The 18,544-nt window shown below is 33.2% G+C and overlaps 1 protein-coding gene across 1 annotated transcript in view; it reads left to right on the forward strand.

The window, feature by feature from the left end:
* Positions 1 to 18,544, forward strand: part of POF1B (POF1B actin binding protein) — a 67,150-nt gene that overhangs the window by 34,435 nt on the left and 14,171 nt on the right. Inside the window, exons 7-13 of the mRNA XM_081125790.1 lie at positions 2,752 to 2,882; positions 7,967 to 7,994; positions 9,411 to 9,485; positions 15,124 to 15,216; positions 16,048 to 16,161; positions 17,750 to 17,902; positions 18,257 to 18,376. Coding sequence (XP_080981916.1) covers positions 2,752 to 2,882; positions 7,967 to 7,994; positions 9,411 to 9,485; positions 15,124 to 15,216; positions 16,048 to 16,161; positions 17,750 to 17,902; positions 18,257 to 18,376 — 714 coding nt within the window. The remainder of the gene's footprint in view (positions 1 to 2,751; positions 2,883 to 7,966; positions 7,995 to 9,410; positions 9,486 to 15,123; positions 15,217 to 16,047; positions 16,162 to 17,749; positions 17,903 to 18,256; positions 18,377 to 18,544) is intronic.

Raw genomic sequence — 18,544 nt, forward strand, 5'->3', positions numbered from 1 at the left:
AGGTGAAAAATGCACACACTTAAGCCAGTTACCTAGTGGGAATACATTTAATTAAGCCAATGCCCTGTACTACTGGGTTGTGACTGTACCTTGCCTACAAACTATCCCTAGTCCTGAGCAACGTTTCTCACAAATGTGTGGCACTAAGTTTGAGGAGAGTGGGCAGGTCAGAAAATTTAGATAGCTCAGCCAAAATCTATAATTATTGTGTGCCTACTATCTGCAGGGCTCTATTATCACTACCATTAAACTTTGTAAATATGGTTGGTCAAAGGTATCATCTTTGAATATGAAAGTTTATATAGTATAGATGTTAGCAAGAAAATTCCACTCCTGGAATCTCATAGACCGCAAATAAAAAAAAAAATGGGGGCCCGGCCGGGCGTGGCTCAGCGGTTGAGCGTCGACCTAGGATCCAGGCGATCGGGGTTCGATTCCCGGTCAGGACACATGCCCGGGTTGCTGGCTTGATCAATGACTCTCATCATTGATGTTTCTATCTCTCTCTCTCCCTCTCCTTTCCTCTCTCTGAAATCAATAAAGATATATTTAAAAAAAAAAAATGGGGGACATCTGTAATACTTTCAAAGATAAATTAAGTTAAACACACACAAAACCCCAAATTGGAACCAGGACAGGAACTTTTGAGGTGAGACCTATGGTTTCCCCTTACAAAGTACTTTCTTTCTACAAATTTTCTGAGAAATGATAAGTAATTTACCTCTGCTTTCACACCTAAACATTGTTGCCTTGCCTTGGGTTTGTGGCAGCAATTTTAATAAAAGTTTTTTGTTTTTTACCTGCACTCAGAGACAATATGTTGGACTGCTTGGCCATTATTATAGTCAAATAGTGATCGGAAGTGTACCTATGCTCTTTTTTGGGTTTCTTTTTCTTTTATTTTATTTTTAATAATTATTAGTTAGCTGCTTTAAGATAGAGATCTTTAAAAACACACACACTATTTGTAGAATCATCTGGCATCTGGGGTCACTTCTAACCAGGCAGATAACTTTTTCAATTTAACAAGTACTTAATGAGCAACTATAGGGTGCTCAATAAATATTGTGCTAGATACTATGGGATATACCAAAAGGTATGACTCATTCTTTTACTCTTAAGTTTGTTTATTTCTTTTAGTTAGGGAGAGGGTGCTGAGAGAACAAGGTTTACGTATGTAAAATAATATGAAAAATTCAAGATAATTGAGCACGAAGAGCTCAATTGAATTAGCTTACTGACTAGAATAGTTTCAGTTTTCATGGTGGTAGTAGATCTTGAGATGGATTTCAAAGGATGGGTAAGATTTGGATACACAGGAATTGTTAGAGTATTCGAAGTAGTCAAAATGTGAGTAAAGACTAGAGGCCAAAATAACATGATGTATGCCCAAGAAAGTGAAATCTGCGATTGCTGAAACAGAGAACACCTTGGGAAATAGAATGTATTACTATGGTCATGTAAGCATTTAAAGGTTTTATACTGAATACACACAACTTACTAATTCTATGGCATTTTAATATACTGTGTAACAAAGACTACCCTGTTTAAGAAGCAATCATTACTTCTCTAAGAAAGCAACTTGAAAGAGTACATGGACAAGAAAACATTTTCATGTATTCACTCAGACTTTTTTAAATGTGAAAAATGTATATCTTAACAAAAACATGATCATACTATACTGTATCTTGAGTATGGCTTTTTCCTATTTATCTGTATTTTATAAATAGATTATAATATCACAGGCGTAATTATGAAAGCTCATCTTTGTTTACTTTGCAATCCTTTTATTTGCCTCAGCATGCATGATTTTTTAGGGTTTGCAAACAGTGGACAGGTTGAAAGGAAGTATCATTGGTGAAATTTGAAACCCATTTATCATACATATACTTAAGAATATCTGTGTTTATAGGAAACCTTTGGTCCCACATGCAATATCAAAGATAGTATGAAATGCAACCTAAGTTATTAACCTCCAAGGTAGTGTTGTTTTGGGGATGAGAGGCAAAGTGGATAACAATATTAAAAAGATTGGGACCAAAGAATATGAAGTTAATAGAATAGGTCTTATTTAGGACACTATTCATAGTAATTTGTATTTAAGATTTCAAAAGTCTCTGGGGTCTAAGAATTTTCTCTTTGGCCCTGAGCTACTCTTTCCAATGTCATATTGATTGAATATTCAGTCCAAATAATAAATGGAGGGAATTCAACAAGAAATATATTAAAAACGCATTGCATTAAGAAGGTTTATTTAATCTAACTTAAAGATATACTAATAAAACAAGCTTTCACTGAGAAGATGCAAGTCCAAATGAAATTAATTCTTCTATAGTCAGTATAATTCAAGTAATTCACATTTTATTTTCCAAAATGGGACAGATGTATAAGCCAGGTGGTGATAATGGACAATTCAGAGATTTTCATTTACTTGTTTTACTGTTTTACTTAAGCATCTATTTTCCAGAATTATTATGTAAATTATTCAAGTTTTGCATTCATTAGGTCACTTAGACTTGTAGGAAATGAAATTGAAAATGTTATTACAATGTTGCTTTTCCTTTAAATTCCTCCCATATTGAAAATGTATACCTTAGATATAAAAAAATTTTGTAGTTTGATTCATAAGGTGAATTTGTAATTAGTTACTCATATTAATTGGTTATTTCACTTTTTTCATTTCATATCAAAACATCTGTGAATGTAGAAATGCTGACTATGGTTTATAATTGATGTTGATGTTTTCTTCAGGTGATAATTCAGGATGATGGCCCTGAAAAATTGGATCCCAAATATTTTGGAGAGTTACTTGCTGATCTAAGTCGCAAAAATACAGATCTATATCACTGCCTATTAGAACATTTGCGGAGAATTGGAGGAAGGTGGGGTAAATATATAATTTGCTTTGATGGCGTACCTATCAAACATTTCACAATACTCTAGTATTTTTAACAGACTATTTTTAGAGCCATTTTAGGTCCACAGCAAAACTCTAGTACTTTTAATGGAGAAACAGAACAATTATATGGGCAGATATAAGTAAATGTCTCATTTTAAGAGTTAATGTACTTTATGAAAATCATCAAAGAGATCACACCAGCCATTTTAGGATCAGTAAAGAATTCTATATACCTTCTTTTGTAATGTATTTTGATGGCAAATGCAGCCTCTTGGTCAAGGAGCTCAAAAATGCATGATAAACTATAACTTGTTTTAAGATATTACACTGATGATACAAGATACAATCCCATTGCCAGTACATTACTGTTTATCTTCCACTGATGTGTGCTCAACATATGAAGACCAGAGTTTAATATACATTCAATCTTATATATTACAAATATTATGTAATATTTTAAAACTATATTGTATATAATATATCAAATATAAATATGATTATGCATTATATTGTATATTACTGTGTAACATACATACTTTTATTGCTTTATATGTATGTTACACAATAATATACAATATAACACATAATTATATATTTACATACAAATAAACAATTTATCAACTGTTCATGTGTAGATAAGAGCTTATTATGTCAGAAATTCTCATAAGTATCACCTCAAAAATTGTCTTCTAATACATAGTCACATTTTACAGGGTAGGGCAAAAGTAGGCCTGCAGTTGTGAGGACGTGAAACAAAGTGTTTATACTTGTATTTTTTGATTAATTATTGTATTATTTTCCATAAGAACAATTGTAAACCTACTTTTGCCCACCCTGCAGATGTGATCATCTATCAGGCAAAATCTAGGAAAACCCCACAAATTCATAAAAATCTGGTGGAGAAAGTCAGTAGAATTTTTTCTAGTTGTGACTCACTAACTAGATTCTTGTATTTCTTAGAGAGCTTTAATCTGTTGTGCATAATCTGTTCTATCCATTGATTACATTTATTTCTCTCCATTTATTAGCTCCCTCCTCCTTTTTGTTGCTTTTATATTTATGACTGCAACCATTCTCTTATCATCACCCTCAACTACCTTGCCTCGTCTTATTGTCCTTCTCACTTAGAAAAATCTCAACTCAGGATTAGTTTAGCTCTCTGCTTTATTTATTGTTTCTTTTTATCACCATCCCATCCATCCAGTACCCAACCTGCACTACTAGAATTCAGAGAGCTCTATGAGGGTTGTTTTATTTACCCTGGTTTCCTTGGTGACTGGTTTAGTGTGGTACTCAATAAATATTTGTTGAATGAATGCCTTCTTTACTGTTACATCCATGCAATTAAGCACTGTTACAGCAAAGCACAGCATTTATTTGAATTGGGGTCATTATAAATGCATGATTCCCATTTTCGAAGCTAAGCCTTCATTTTTGTTTATACTAAACAACACCTTCTCTGATTACCCAAACAACTATTTCACAGATTGATCCATTTGTGTAACTCACTACCTTAAAACCTTTTCCCTCACTCTAAGTAGTTAATTATTTACTGTCTACTATGTGCCACTGTGTTTTTTTATATTATATAATTCACACAGTAACCCTAGAAAGTTTCAAATGAGGACTCAAAAAGGCTAAGTTATTAACTTAAAGTCACACACCTTCTAAGTGCTTGAGATGAATTAAAACATTTTTGAGTACTCTTTAGCTATAAACTACGATTTAGCTTTTCCACAGTCTTCCTTAGATGCTCATTTTTGTCTCGGTGTTCCTCTTCTGTTCATTAAGAATGCCCAGTGAATATTTCTATCAAAATGTCACATTATGAAATCAAAAGCATATAGAGACATAGTCTTAAGTACCCTAATTCTAGATCCAGAGTTCATAGGTTGAATTCACATCCCAGCTTTTGTTACATGCTAGATGTGTAATATCAAGTAACATGTTTAACCTCTCTGTTACTTGGTTTCTTCATGAGGAAAACAGGGCTTATAATAATAATGCTTATCTCATAGTTTTCTTATAAGCAATAAATGGTTCAAGATATGTACTCACAAGCAGCATCAGCAGCATGTGAAAACTTGGAAACAGACCTATAGAATGAGAAACTCTGAGGGTAAGGCCCAATAACAAGCACCCCAGAAGATTCTGATATTTTCTCAAGTTTGAGAACCATTGACCTGGGGCAGTGATTTTTCAACCGGTGTACCTCAAGTACTTTTAAAACATGCAGTGCTTGACTATTTTAGTCAGGGGCACTGACCTCTTTCCCTTAGATAGTTAAATTAAAAAGTGACAGCCGTCAACACAATAGCTGTCTGGTGTGAATGAATCAAAATTATACCTAATTTTTGTCACATTGGCAAAAAATAGAATATATTTTTTGGTGTGCCGCAGAATTTTAGTAATTAGTTTATGTGTGCCATGAGATGAAAAAGGTTGCAAATTGCTGACCTAGAACTACAAAAGTGGCAAAATCTGGGACTAGTACCTATACTCTGAGAGCATTTCTCTTTGGGCAAATCACTTAACCTTTCAATACTAGATATGTATCTCCAAATTTTTTAAGTATTGCTGACAATTTAAAGAAATTATCAAAATTTTGAATCATCAAATGTCTGAGGACACAGAATTTAGACCAATTTTATATTGTGCAAATTTTGTCTTGAAACAATTATGTTTGTATAAAGTACAGAACAAGATAATATTTGTGTTTTGTATTGCCCCCAAAGAGTTCAAAGAACATGGCTTTGACGAAGTTGCTACTCAAAAAGGTTTACAGAATGAGAGTTCAATATATTCTAAATGTATTAGTCTCATACTAAATAGAAGTAGAAATAATAACTAAACAAGGAAAGTTCAATTATTTCATAATAATCATCTAAGGAAAGATATAATCTGGGGTTTTGAAAGCACTTCCTTTCATTTAGGGGTTTTGATAAATATACATGGATGACCTAAATGTGTAATTAAACACTGCAAAGCTTTGAATTTAATTCCTAGAGCAACTAAAAATAACAAAAACAAAATCAAAAAATCAAAAGCTAGCATCTGCACATTAGTAAACAATCCAGGATGGAGAAGGTCTCAATTTTGGTGTTTATATGTTTCTGTTTGTCATAAGGTTGTTGGTTTCTTTCTCTTCATTTTTTCCTTCTTTCCCTTCTTTTTTTGTTTTTGTTTTTCTGTGCTACATTTCTTTCTTCCTAGGAGATGAGATCGTATAAATTGAGTGCCACTCTATTTTTTCCCCAATGTAATTCTAGCCACCAACCCCCAGTGCTGAATAGAGATGTAATTCACACTCTGACCTTTCCACCTGCCTGCTCTGCTCTTTTTCCACTTTCTCCCTCTCTCCTTCCCCTTTTGTCTCCACTTTTCTTTCCAAATTGCAATTCAGCAAGGAGTGGGCTCCAGGGTCAAAATGAAAGAAGGTTGTCTCATAAAAACATTCTGGTTACTGTTTAATATTCCAGTATTAAGGGCTGTTGACTGTTTCTTGTTTTGTTTCTTTGTATTATTTTCTTATTTGTAGAAAAAAGTAAGGTACTAGCGACATGTGTACTAGGTTGAAATTGGAATTGGAATTTTAAGCATAAAAGGCCTATTAATAGTGATGATTTAATTTAACAGTAATGCAACATTACTAAAACAGCATTATGATTCATATTTAACTTGTTTTACCTTCCAATATATGCATGCAGTTACTTTAGTAAAACACTAAATAAGTAGAAGATATTTCATTTTGTTTGCTAGGGCTTCCCCACAATTTCTATTATTTTGAGCAACACAGAAAATGCCACATACATACATATATACATACATACATATGATTGCACATAGGCAGTCATGTCTTGGTAAATGGAATCTTAATTTCTTCTCCACATTAGCTCAGATATTTTTTATAAATGCATGCAAGAGGTTTTGCACAGTGAGTGACTCATTTATTTCATTAAGGAATATATTACTCACAAGCACTTACTTAGAAGATTGTAAATGTAGGAGCTAATGTACTAGCTTAATATCTCTAAATCACTTTTCTGTTTTACTGAGGGTATGTCAATCATATATCTGTGATTTTCTAAGACTATCTTACTTTAAGATATTCTATTTTGCTGTCAGAACATGTGTACTGTTTGATTTTTTGTTTGAGAAATATGGTCACTAAATGTATTTAGGGCCCAATTCTTCCACTAAGTGCAGAAGGAACAAGTAGGTTAAAATAAAGCCCTGTCTGCTGCCACTTACAACACTAGAAATTGTACCCTTCACCACATTCACCACTCCCCAAAGAAGCAAGTGCCAGACTGATATAATTACTAGCAATTCTCTTCTAGTACTTGCCTACGTAACATGGCTTCAAAAAGGAGGTGAGTAAAGGGGATGATGGGGACATCTGTAATAGTGTCAACAATAAGGAAAACAGGGAGGCCTTCCAACCCTCGTGGCCAAACCTTCATTTTGATGCTGGAAATTCTATTATTATACTAAAATTTTAGTCATGTTGCTTAAGATCTATACCTATGCAAACATTCCAATATCCCTTTAAGCTCTGTCTCTGCCATTTATACTGTCATGTTGATTGAATGAATTACTCAATCTTGTCTTGCACTTTTGGATTTTGATAAAACTTGAAGACACTGTAGAGAGAAGCTGGAATGAGCGCTGAAAAGGAGCAATACAAAGAGAAAAAAGAGGTGTAAATACAGAACAACTATTATCATTATTTATTCACTCAGGTAGCATTTAGTGTCAAGCACTTAGGACTTATACATCTAGCTTCAAAAGATGGTTAATGGACGGTAAAAACCAATTCTGCATATTCTATTGGTTTGTTATTTGGGTATTGTTTATTTTTAACAGATTAGCTGGTTACAGGAAAATTATCTTTATATTTGTGAAATGACATTTTAGTTATTTTAAAATTTTTCATTTGGATTACAAATTGAATTGGTGCTATTGTGATATATTGAAAAGTGAGATAAAATTAGAACATTAGCATTTATGTATGATCAATGTATACATTTCCCTAAGGTTGTCTGTCCTTTTTTTTCATTTTTGCAGTAAACAGGAGTTTGAGTCCACAGATGAGGTAAGTGTAAAGAGTTAAAAATCAAACATAATTGGTAACAAAGCAAATTCTGATATTTGCACTAACAATATTATTTTAGTTTGGTACCTTTGTTAGACTGGGAACACAGGTTAGTTTGGTAACTTTACTAAACTTGGAACCAAAAATAATCATATTGCTTTTAAAATGATATAGCCATTTATATGTTTGTAATGAATGTAAAAATAATAATCTTAAACCTTTCACACAAAAGTGTTTATCAGCTACCACTTTATGATTTAAATTGTCTTTATCAGTACATTTAAAATTTCATTGACCACATATTGTCTGCTTTATAAAACTGAAATCTACATTAACTAAATAAATAGAAAATTCAGTTTTAAGGTATTTTGAAACCTTGTATGTCCTATGATAAATAGTTAGCAACTCAAAAAAATTTTCCAAGTATTAATTCTATTATATATTCACATTTTGTTAATAATTACTTTTAATGGAATAAGTCATCAAATAAAGAACATATTGCAATGTAATAAACCACAATGGCTTCTTTTGTGTTTTTATCTTTTTTCCAATTTATTGATATCCTGCATTTCTTACAATTTTTCATTAAGCCCTAAATTGCCTTTTAAAATACTGACTTCAGTTCACCTTCTCACTTAAAATTGGTTGAGGCTTCTCAGTATTGCTGTGGCAATATCATCTTTCCAAAATCACCACAGCTCTATGTAAATTTTTCATAAACCCTTAATATTATTTTATTTCTCCAAATTTTCATTGTTTAAAATCATCTTCTAAAATGTCATATCTACCATGCAACAAAATTTCCAGAAGGTTGTTGAAAGATACATTGAAATAAAGTGTTTAATGGGATTTAAGAGGTCATCCTCTTGTTTTTATCTTTTTTAATTTAGTTTATTGTTTTTAAATCCTCACCCAAGGATATGTTTTTGCTGATTTTAGAGAGAGAGGACAGGAGAGAGAGAGAGAGAAACATTAATGTGAGAGAAAAACATCAGTCAGTTGGGTCCCTTGCACGTCCTGACCAGGGATCTGAACCAGCAGCAACCTTTTGACACCCCAACCAACTGAGCACCTGGCCAGGGCCATCCTATTGTTTTTTAAATTACTCTTTTGAAAAAATAGAAATGGAATATATGATTGGTTGCCCAAAGCTTTTACCTAAAATGCCTGAAATTCAGGATTCTTTCCATGGTGCATGTAGTATAAACTGTTTTTAAAAAGTAAGAAGCTATAAGGCTAGAAACGAAATTTGTAGCAACTAATACCCAAAAAGTGAAATAAGCTTTTGATGTCCCTAAAAATAAGTCCGATGCACAAGTTTGTGGACTACTGACCCTAAGATTAAAATACTAATGTGTAACTAACTGTTCAATGGATAAGTATCTCTTTTTTTTTTTCTTTTTTTTTTTTTTACAGTCAGAAGACATTGAATCCTTGATTCCTAAAGGATTGTCAGAGTTTACTAAACAGCAAATTCGCTATATTTTACAGGTGAGATGGGGTCAAAAGTGGGTGTGAGAACAACACTAACAAACTGTTAGGTTAAGATGCTTCCCTTAATTAAGAACAGAAATTTTCAAATAAAAATGTTTTTTTAACAAGAACTGATTACACTGTATTTTGATGAAAAAAAGGTTGCTTTATAGTTTGGTCAGATCAGCAAACACTGGTTAGTATGTGACTAGCATTCAGTAAAGTGTTTGGGAAATACAGGGTGGGACAAAAGTAAATTTATAGTTGTGAGTGCGGGAAACACAGAGTTTATTTTTGCATTATTACTTATTTGTTACTGTATTATTTTCCATCTGAAAAACTGTAAACATACTTTTGCCCCATCCTGTATTATTCTTTAATGTGAAATGCCCTTAGCCTCTCCTCACTGCTATAGCAAAACCTGACTCTAATTTATATCTGCTGCCCTGCTCTTCTCCATTCTACTTTCTACCCCTTCCCCACCAGACCCCTGGCAGTGAGAGATGGAAAACCAAGTGCCTTGCTTTTCTTAAACTGTGGAAGGCTAGAGACCACTGGAGCAGTAAATTCCCCTACAATGAAGGGAGAAATAGACCAAGAGAGATTCTGTGGGAGTATGACTTAAAAGAATACATGTGTTTGCAAGAAAGGATTCTGAAGATAATCTGGTTTTGTCTAGTGAAGACAATTTCTAAATTTGATATTTGGTCTCAAACCTTTGTTACTCATACAAATTTTGGAACTGGTGTCATATTTGTAAAACTTAAATATTATATTTAGTGGCACACATTCTGTATTATAAAGAGACAGTGATATGGGGAACATATGCTCTGCAGAACCTGAGCCTTGGAAACATCCTTAATATTATCTCTGGATGTGGGATTCTCATCCGAAGTGCATTCATGACCTATTTCTACAAAAAACTCCTAAGGATTTTTGCATCTAAAATTATGAGAGACAATGGTCTGTAGTTTCTCTTTCTTGTATTATCTTTGGTTTTGTTATCAGGATAATAATAATAATAGCTTCAGAAAATGAAATGAGAAGTGGTTCTTCCTTTTCTATTTTTTGGAAGACCCTGAATAGGCTTGGCATTAATTCTTCTTTTTAAATATGTCTTTATTGATTTCAGAGAGAAGAAAGGAGAGGCGGGGAGAGAGATAGAAACATTAATGTTGAGACAGCCATTGATTGGCTGCCTCCTGCACGCCTCATGCTGGGGATTAATCCCCCAACCCGGGCATGTGCCCTGACTGGGAATTGAACCATGATCTCCTGGATCATAGATCAACACTTAATAGCTGAGCCACACCCAGCTAATTCTTTTAAACATTTGGTAGAATCCTCCAGTGAAAATATCTGGACCTGCATATTTGTTTGGGAGTTTTTTTTAATTCTAAATTCAATGCCTTAATAGTTATAGGTCTATTCAAATGATCTGTTTCATATTGGGTGAGTTGTGGTAACTTCTGATTGTCAAGTAAATAGTCTATTTCATCTAGACTGTCAAATTTATATGACTATAATTGTTCACAGTATTCCCTTATTACCCTTTTGATGTCAGCAGGGTCTTTATTACTATCCCTTATTTAATTGCTGATACTAGTAATTTGTGTCGCCTCCCTTTTTTCTTTGTCAGTCTTGCTGGTTTATCATGCTTATTGATTTTTTCCCCAAAATGACTATATTTTAGATTTATTGATCTCTTCTACTATTTTTCTGTTTACACTTCCACTGAAGTGTATTGCTTTTGTCTGTATTATTTACTTCCTTTGCTTGCTTTTGGTATATTTTGCTCTTTTTTGTATAGTATCTTGATATAGGAAGTTAGATTATTGATTTGAGACCTTTCTTATTTTCTTTTTTTAAATTATTGGGGTGATTGGTTAATAAGATCATATAAGTTTCAGGTATAGATTTCTATGATACAAGATCTGTACATTGTACTGTGTGCCAACCACCCAATATCAAATCTTCTCTCACCATATATTAGGCTCCTTTAACTTCCCACTCCCACTCCTTTCCCTCTGGCAAGCATTTAGTGCTGTAAATATCCTTTCATTATGGCTTTAGCTGTGTCCCACAAATTATATGTATTTATATTTTCTTTCAGTTCTATGTATTTTTATTTCCCTTTTAAAATATTTTTAATGAATTTATCGGGGTGATATTTATTAATAAAATAATGTAGGTTTCAGGTGCACAATTCTATAATACATCATCTATATATTGTGTTGTGTGATCACCACCCAAAGTCGAGTCTCCTTCCATCACCATTTATCCCTCCTTTACCTTCTTCTACCTCCTTCCATCCCCCTTTCCCTTTGATGCCTTTATCTCCCTTTAGATTTCTGCTTTGACCAGTGGATTATGTTTAAGTATATCGTTTAGTTTTCCAAGTGTTTAGAGATTTTCTTGTTGTCTTTGTTATCAATTTCTAGTTTGATTCTATTGTGGTCAGAGCACATTTCTATATGAGATCAATTCGTTTGAAATAGGTAAAATTTGTTGTATAATAAAGGATATGTCTTATTTTGCTGTATGTTCCAGGGGCACATGAAAGGAATGTGAATCTATTGTTGGATAAATGGTGATTAGATCCTTTGTTTTTGATAGTGTTCTTGAGTTCTTCTATATTCTTGCTCATTTTCTGCCAAGTAGCTCTCTATCAATTGCTGAGAAAGGGGTTTAGAAATCTTCAGTTATAACTGTGGGTTTGGCTATTTCTCCTTTTAGTCTATCAGTTTTTGTTTCATATATTTTGCAGCTCTATTGTTTGGTGCATAAAAATTTAATATTTCTATGTCTTTTTGTTGGATTGATCCTTTTATCATTCTGTAATGGCCCTCTCTGTCCTTGGTAATTTTCTTTGCTCTGAAGTCATTTTTATCTAAGATAAATATAGCATGCCTGTTTTCTTTTGATTATTTTGATTAATGTTTGCATAATATAACTGTTTTCATACACACACACAATGTTATTTCATCCTTCTTAATGCTGTGAATTCCTTCTATCATTTTCTTTCTCTTCAGAGAACGTCCTTCAGTGATAAATTCTTTTCACTTTTCTTCATCTAAAAATGTTGTGATTCCCCTTCATTCCTAAAAGATATTTTCATTAGATACAAACTTTGCAGTTAACAGTTCTTTTCTTTGAACATTTAAAAATGGTATGCCACTTTCTTCTGGCCTCTATTGTTTCTGATGAGAAGTCTGCTATAATTTGAAATGTTTCTCCCAACAGTAAAGATTTATCTTGCTGCTTTCAATATTTTGTTTACCTTTAGTTTTAAGGAATCTGACTGACAGGAGAAGTTTGACTTTTGGTGGTGGGCACATAGTGCTATATACAGATCTTGTATCATAGAAACCCACACCTGAAACCTATATGATCATATTAACCAATGTCACCTCAATAAATTTAATTTAAAAAATAAATAAATAAATAAAAAGGTGGCCAAAAAAGAAAGAAAGAAGAAAAAGAAAGGGAAGAAAGGAAGGAAGGAAGGAAGGAAGGAAGGAAGGAAGGAAGGAAGGAAGGAAGGAAGGAAGGAAGGAAGGAAGGAGAAATCTGACCTATTTGGGTGTGGATTTCTTGAATTTATTATATTTGGACTTTGCTCAGCTTCTTGAATATGCATGTTTATGGCTTTTGCTAATTTGGGAAAGTATTCAGTCATTATTTCTTCAAATACATTTTCAGCTCCACCCTTTCTTCTTTCTTTCTAGGACTTTGATGATGTGAATGTTAGATATGTTTTATACTCTCTATTTTCTCTCTGATGTTCAGATTGAGTACTTTCAATTTTTCTATCTTCAAGTTCACTGATTCTTTGCATTTTGTTTTCTAGTCCATCCATTGAGGTTTTTGTTTTTTAGTTACTGAGCTTTTCAATTCTACAATTTTCATTTATTTATTATATATATCTTCTATTTCTTTTCTGAGACTTTTTGTTTTGTTGCATAGACTTTCTATTTTTTATTTGTTTTAAGTGTGTAATTTCTTGCTGAAGCATTTTTATGATGTCTGTTTTCAAATTCTTTGTAGACATTTCTAACATTTCTGTTATCTTAATGTTGACATCTATCTTTTTTTTTCTTTCTTTCTTATCAAGTTGAGATTTTCCTGATTCTTGGAATGATGAGTGGTTTTTTAAATTGAAATTTGGACTTCTTGAGTATTATGTTATGGCTTTAGTTCTTATTCAAATCTTTTGTATTAGCAGGCTTCCTCTGATATTGAAACAACAGGGGAAGTGAGGGTACTGTCTGTTATTGCCAGTTGGGGGTTGAAGTCCAAGTTCCCCACTTAGCCTTTATTGACACTGATCATAAAAAGAGCTTCTTGTTCCTCCTGAGCAGGGGTAAGAATCGTGGCCCTCTACTAGACCCTCACATTTTTAGGGCTTGGTTTGCACAGGAAGAATGGCTTATTACTGTTCCCCACTTGTCTTCTACTGACACTGCAAGCTGAGTGGTCTTATTTCCGTTAGACAGTGATAGAAGTCCTGACTCCCCACTAAACATCCTCTGATATCATCTTAGCAAGGAGCTGGAGCAGTGCTTCATTACTGCTCAATAAAGCAAGAGCCTGGGCTCCTCTCGTAGTCTCAACTGACACCACAGTGCTTGTGGTCTCATTTTTGCCCAGTGGGGATGAAAGATCCATCTTTCCACCCTACCTTTTCTAACACCAACCTGGTGAGTGGTGTTGATGCACATTTTTAAGGCCTGGTGAGGGGGAAAGTCTACACTTCCTTCCTGGCTTTTGATGGTTTGAGTTGTAGTAGAGTTGCAGGGTTTTTTCTGTGGTGTTTAGCTGGAGTACAGTGATTATTAATAAAAGTTCTCCACCTTGCTAGGCTACTCTTTTCATGGTCCTTTGGCTGAAGAGAGTGGGTTTTTCTAGGGGCTTTTTTTATTTGTACCCATTGGTGTATCTGGGTTACTGATTTCCACACCACCAATCTGTGATATATGAAGCAAAAAGAAAACCCGGGAACTTACTTCTGTATCATTCTTCAGATCCCAGTGTTCCTAACCAGAATTCTTTCTTTTCACTTTTCAGAGTCTTTTTATACATAATGTCCAGGGCTTTTAGTTTTACTTAGCAGGGAAAATTATTTCTACTTCATCTTTCCAGAAAAGGCAATTGCCATAATTTTTTTCTTTGAAGAAAGTAGTTTATCCTAGTAAAAGGGCTTTTTTCCAAGTTCTTTAAAATTTGAGATGTTTCTATACTTTAAGGTTAAACTTAACTAGTATTATTTTCTTCTCAAGTTAGGCAAAATCCATGCATTTGGCAGCACACTTAAGAATGTGCATTTTATTATTTGAAGGTTGACTGCCTCATCTTTTCTAATCTTTAAATAAAGAATAAAAGTAAATTTGAGAATTTGCTGATAAATTTTTGTCTTGTGAAAAAGATGATACTTCATCATGGAAAAAATAATACACCCTGTTTTAATTACATAGGTGTGATCTCTTCAGGAGAATTGCTTGAATTATTTATACATGTTATTAACAATATTGCCATACTAAAAATAAAACTGTTAATAAGTTTACTTGTAGGAACAGAAAAATAAGATCACTATCACTTATATTGCCTATTTTTAAATGCTAATAAAAATAAACTATTAATTGTTTTCTTCCTTCAGATGAGGGGTATGTCTGATAAATCACTCCGGCTAGTGCTGTCCACATTCAGCAACATAAGAGAAGAGCTTGGACATCTTCAAAATGACTTGACAGTAACATTTATTTTGATTTTTCTTTCTAAATCCTTTCTAGTTCCTACCTTCCTAAAGCAGAAATCAAGGGGTTCAGTCTACCTTTTAAAAATTTAGTACAACACAAAGTTATACTTACCCAGACATAGTTATTTTCTTGAAACACTTAACTGAGCCTGAGAGGAGAAAAGAACTGCCCCATGTAAAAAGAAAGAAAATTGGGAATGCACTTATTAATTAGTTTACCACTAAAGTAATTTACTGCTTAAAGCCAGGGAGTAGTTTGGAAAATTAGAATAATCTGACTCATTGAATGGGAATTTCCCCATTTTCTGTAATAATAAAGCATACTGTGAATTTCTTTGAATACTTGAAAATGTCTTTCTCCAAGTATTTAACCTTTTCTATTTTAATTTGTGTTCTTGGTGCCATCAGCTAGATACATTCAGAATGTTTTTCATACAATTAATAATTCCTTGAGGACTTTAGAGTGGGATTTTTTGTTTCTGGGTTCTGATGAATACATTTAGACTCTGCTTTGAAAATTCATCACCTGTTGGGATTAACCAGAAGTCTTTATAGATTAAGGCAAAACATTAAAATCATTCAGAAGTTTCTGCTTCATTGCATTCAAATTAGCCAATCCATCAAGTTGTCTCTTTCAATATGCAGGTTTTTAAAGTTTCAATATTTTTGTATCCATACTTTGCTTAACTTTTAAGAATTCTCTTTATTAAGCAACTACAAATGAAAAGTGTTTATTTAAACCTTCCAATGTAAATAAATCTTTGTATTATGTGACTTTGGACAAGTTTCTATAATTCTGATTCATAACAAATAATTTTGTTTCAGTGCCTGGAAAATGACAAGTTAAGACTTGAAAAAGACTTAGTTTTCAAAGAAACTCAAATAAAAGAATATGAAGAACTCTTGGCATCAGTGAGAGCAAATAATCGGCAGCAGCAGGTAGCTTTATATTTTTATTGATGATAAACAATATTGATGCCCTTTCCTATGTATAATTCCTGGTACACTGGAGTTATGAGATACAATCCAGACACAATTAAGATATGATGACACCCACACACTTTACATCACACTTGTATGAGAAAATAAACATGGACGAAGTAAAAAATTTAAAAAAATATATAATGGAATAATTTGTTCATATGAGAATTGAATGGCTTTGCCTATTTCCAATGACTGAAAAGCCTCTCAGAAAAAGATAACCTTACATATTGTAGATATAAAGTTTATACAGTCCACAATTATCTATGCTGTTGGGTGACAAGAATTGCATAAATATCAAAAATCTAAGTTAACTCATTGATTTAATCTGCTAACGTGTCATGAAAAAAATTGTTTTTTGTTTGTTTTTGTTTTTCCACTTTTTTTATTTTTGTTTAAAATATTATAGATGCCCTTTTTTCTCCCCAATGACCCATTCCACTCTGTCCCACCCACTCTCCTCCATCCCTCTGAGATTCATCAGTCTGATCCATGCTTCCATGTCACTGAATCTATTCCATTCATCAGTTTATTAAGTTCTTTAGATTCCACAAATAAGTGAGATCATGTGATGTTTGTCTTTCTCTGCCTGGCTTATTTGGCTTAGCATAATATTCTCCAGGTCCTTCCACACTGTCCCAAATGGTATGAGATCCTTCTTTTTGATAGCAGTATAGTATTCCACTGTGTAAATGTACCACAGGTTTTTTACCCACTCATCTGCTGATGGGCACTTGGGCTGTTTCCAGATCTTAGCTATTGTAAATTGTGCTGCTATGAACATAGGGGTGCATATATTCTTTCTGATTAGTGTTTCAGGATTCTTAGGATATATTCCTAGAAGTGGGATCACTGGACAAATGGTAGTTTTATTTTTAATTTTTTGAGGACCCTCCATACTGTTTTCCATAGTGGCTGCACCAGTCTGCATTCCCACCAGCAGTGTACTAGGGCTCCCCTTTCTCCACAGCCTCTCCAGCACATGTAGTTTGTTGATTTGTTGATGGTAGCAATTCTTACAGGTGTGAAATGATACCTCATTGTGGGTTTTTTTGTAGATCTTAGCATGTGTTTGTTCAATGAATAAACGAAAGAATCAGCTCTAGAAGTGTTCTCCAGATGTTTGAACAGAGTTGGTTCCTAGGAAATTGTAATGAGTCTCTAAGGCTAATCCCTTCCTAACCTTCACTCCCATGACAGTCTCAGTTTTTTGCTCAGCTTCCACTTTCCCATAAATAATTAGGCATATGGTCATTTTGGCATCTGTTAGAAGGCAGGGTATAATACTGTCAAAGAGTAGCAAGAGTCAGATTGCTAAATTGGTACAATGATACTTCCTTGATTCCTTCTTATTCAAGATAGGTAACTCAGAATAAGGGCAAGAATCTAATATTTTACATGGCTTATTTAACTTAAAATTTATGGATCAATTCTTAAGAAAACTGGGCATGGAAAAATATTTGCTTTATTTCATAGAATTAATCAACTAAAAGAGTGTTCTTCCCCCAAAGTAGACCCCATTTGTCTTATTGTGTCTTCTCTACAGCAAGGACTTCAAGACTCAACTTCAAAATGCCAAGCTTTGGAAGAAAGCAATCTCTCTCTTCGACACACACTATCAGACATGGAATATAGATTAAAAGAACTGGAATACTGTAAACATAATTTAGAACAAGAGAATAAAAATCTTAGAATTCAGGTATTAAATTTTTGTTCTAAATACTTGTTATTGCTTTAGTTATATTATTGTGATCTTAGCACTGACAAATATATATATATAATTTGTATATATAAATTTATAATTAAATTTCATATATATACATATAATATACATATAATCCTATTCATTTTGAGAAAATACATGGACTGCTTTCTGATGTTCTCACATGCACTTAGGTCTTATCTCACTGTCATTTGGGCTGTATAATACAATTTCTAAAAATTGCTTTCATTATTTCAGTTTCTGATTTAATCTTGATTTTTATCTAATAAATCTTATAATATGTTTCCTTCATAACAATACAATTACAGAAAATTATGTTGTCTTGGGTAGGTTTCTGAAACATGCACAGGCCCGATGCTACAGGCTAAAATGGATGAGATTGGCAACCATTACATGGAGATGGTAAAAAACTTAAGAGTGGAGAAAGACAGAGAGATCTGTAAGCTAAGGGTAAGTTGATCCTACACTGCATAAATACACAGGCCAGCACAAAATTTGTAATAATATAATGATGGTTTCAAGTTTAAAGCTACAAGGAAAATCAAGTGAAGGTAGAGTTTTAGGAATACACCATAAAACCTTTCATTTAAATACATATCACTGTGTATAGAATATTGT

The sequence above is a fragment of the Miniopterus schreibersii genome (assembly GCF_964146895.1).
Source record: "Miniopterus schreibersii genome assembly, chromosome: X".
Lineage (NCBI taxonomy): Eukaryota > Metazoa > Chordata > Mammalia > Chiroptera > Miniopteridae > Miniopterus > Miniopterus schreibersii.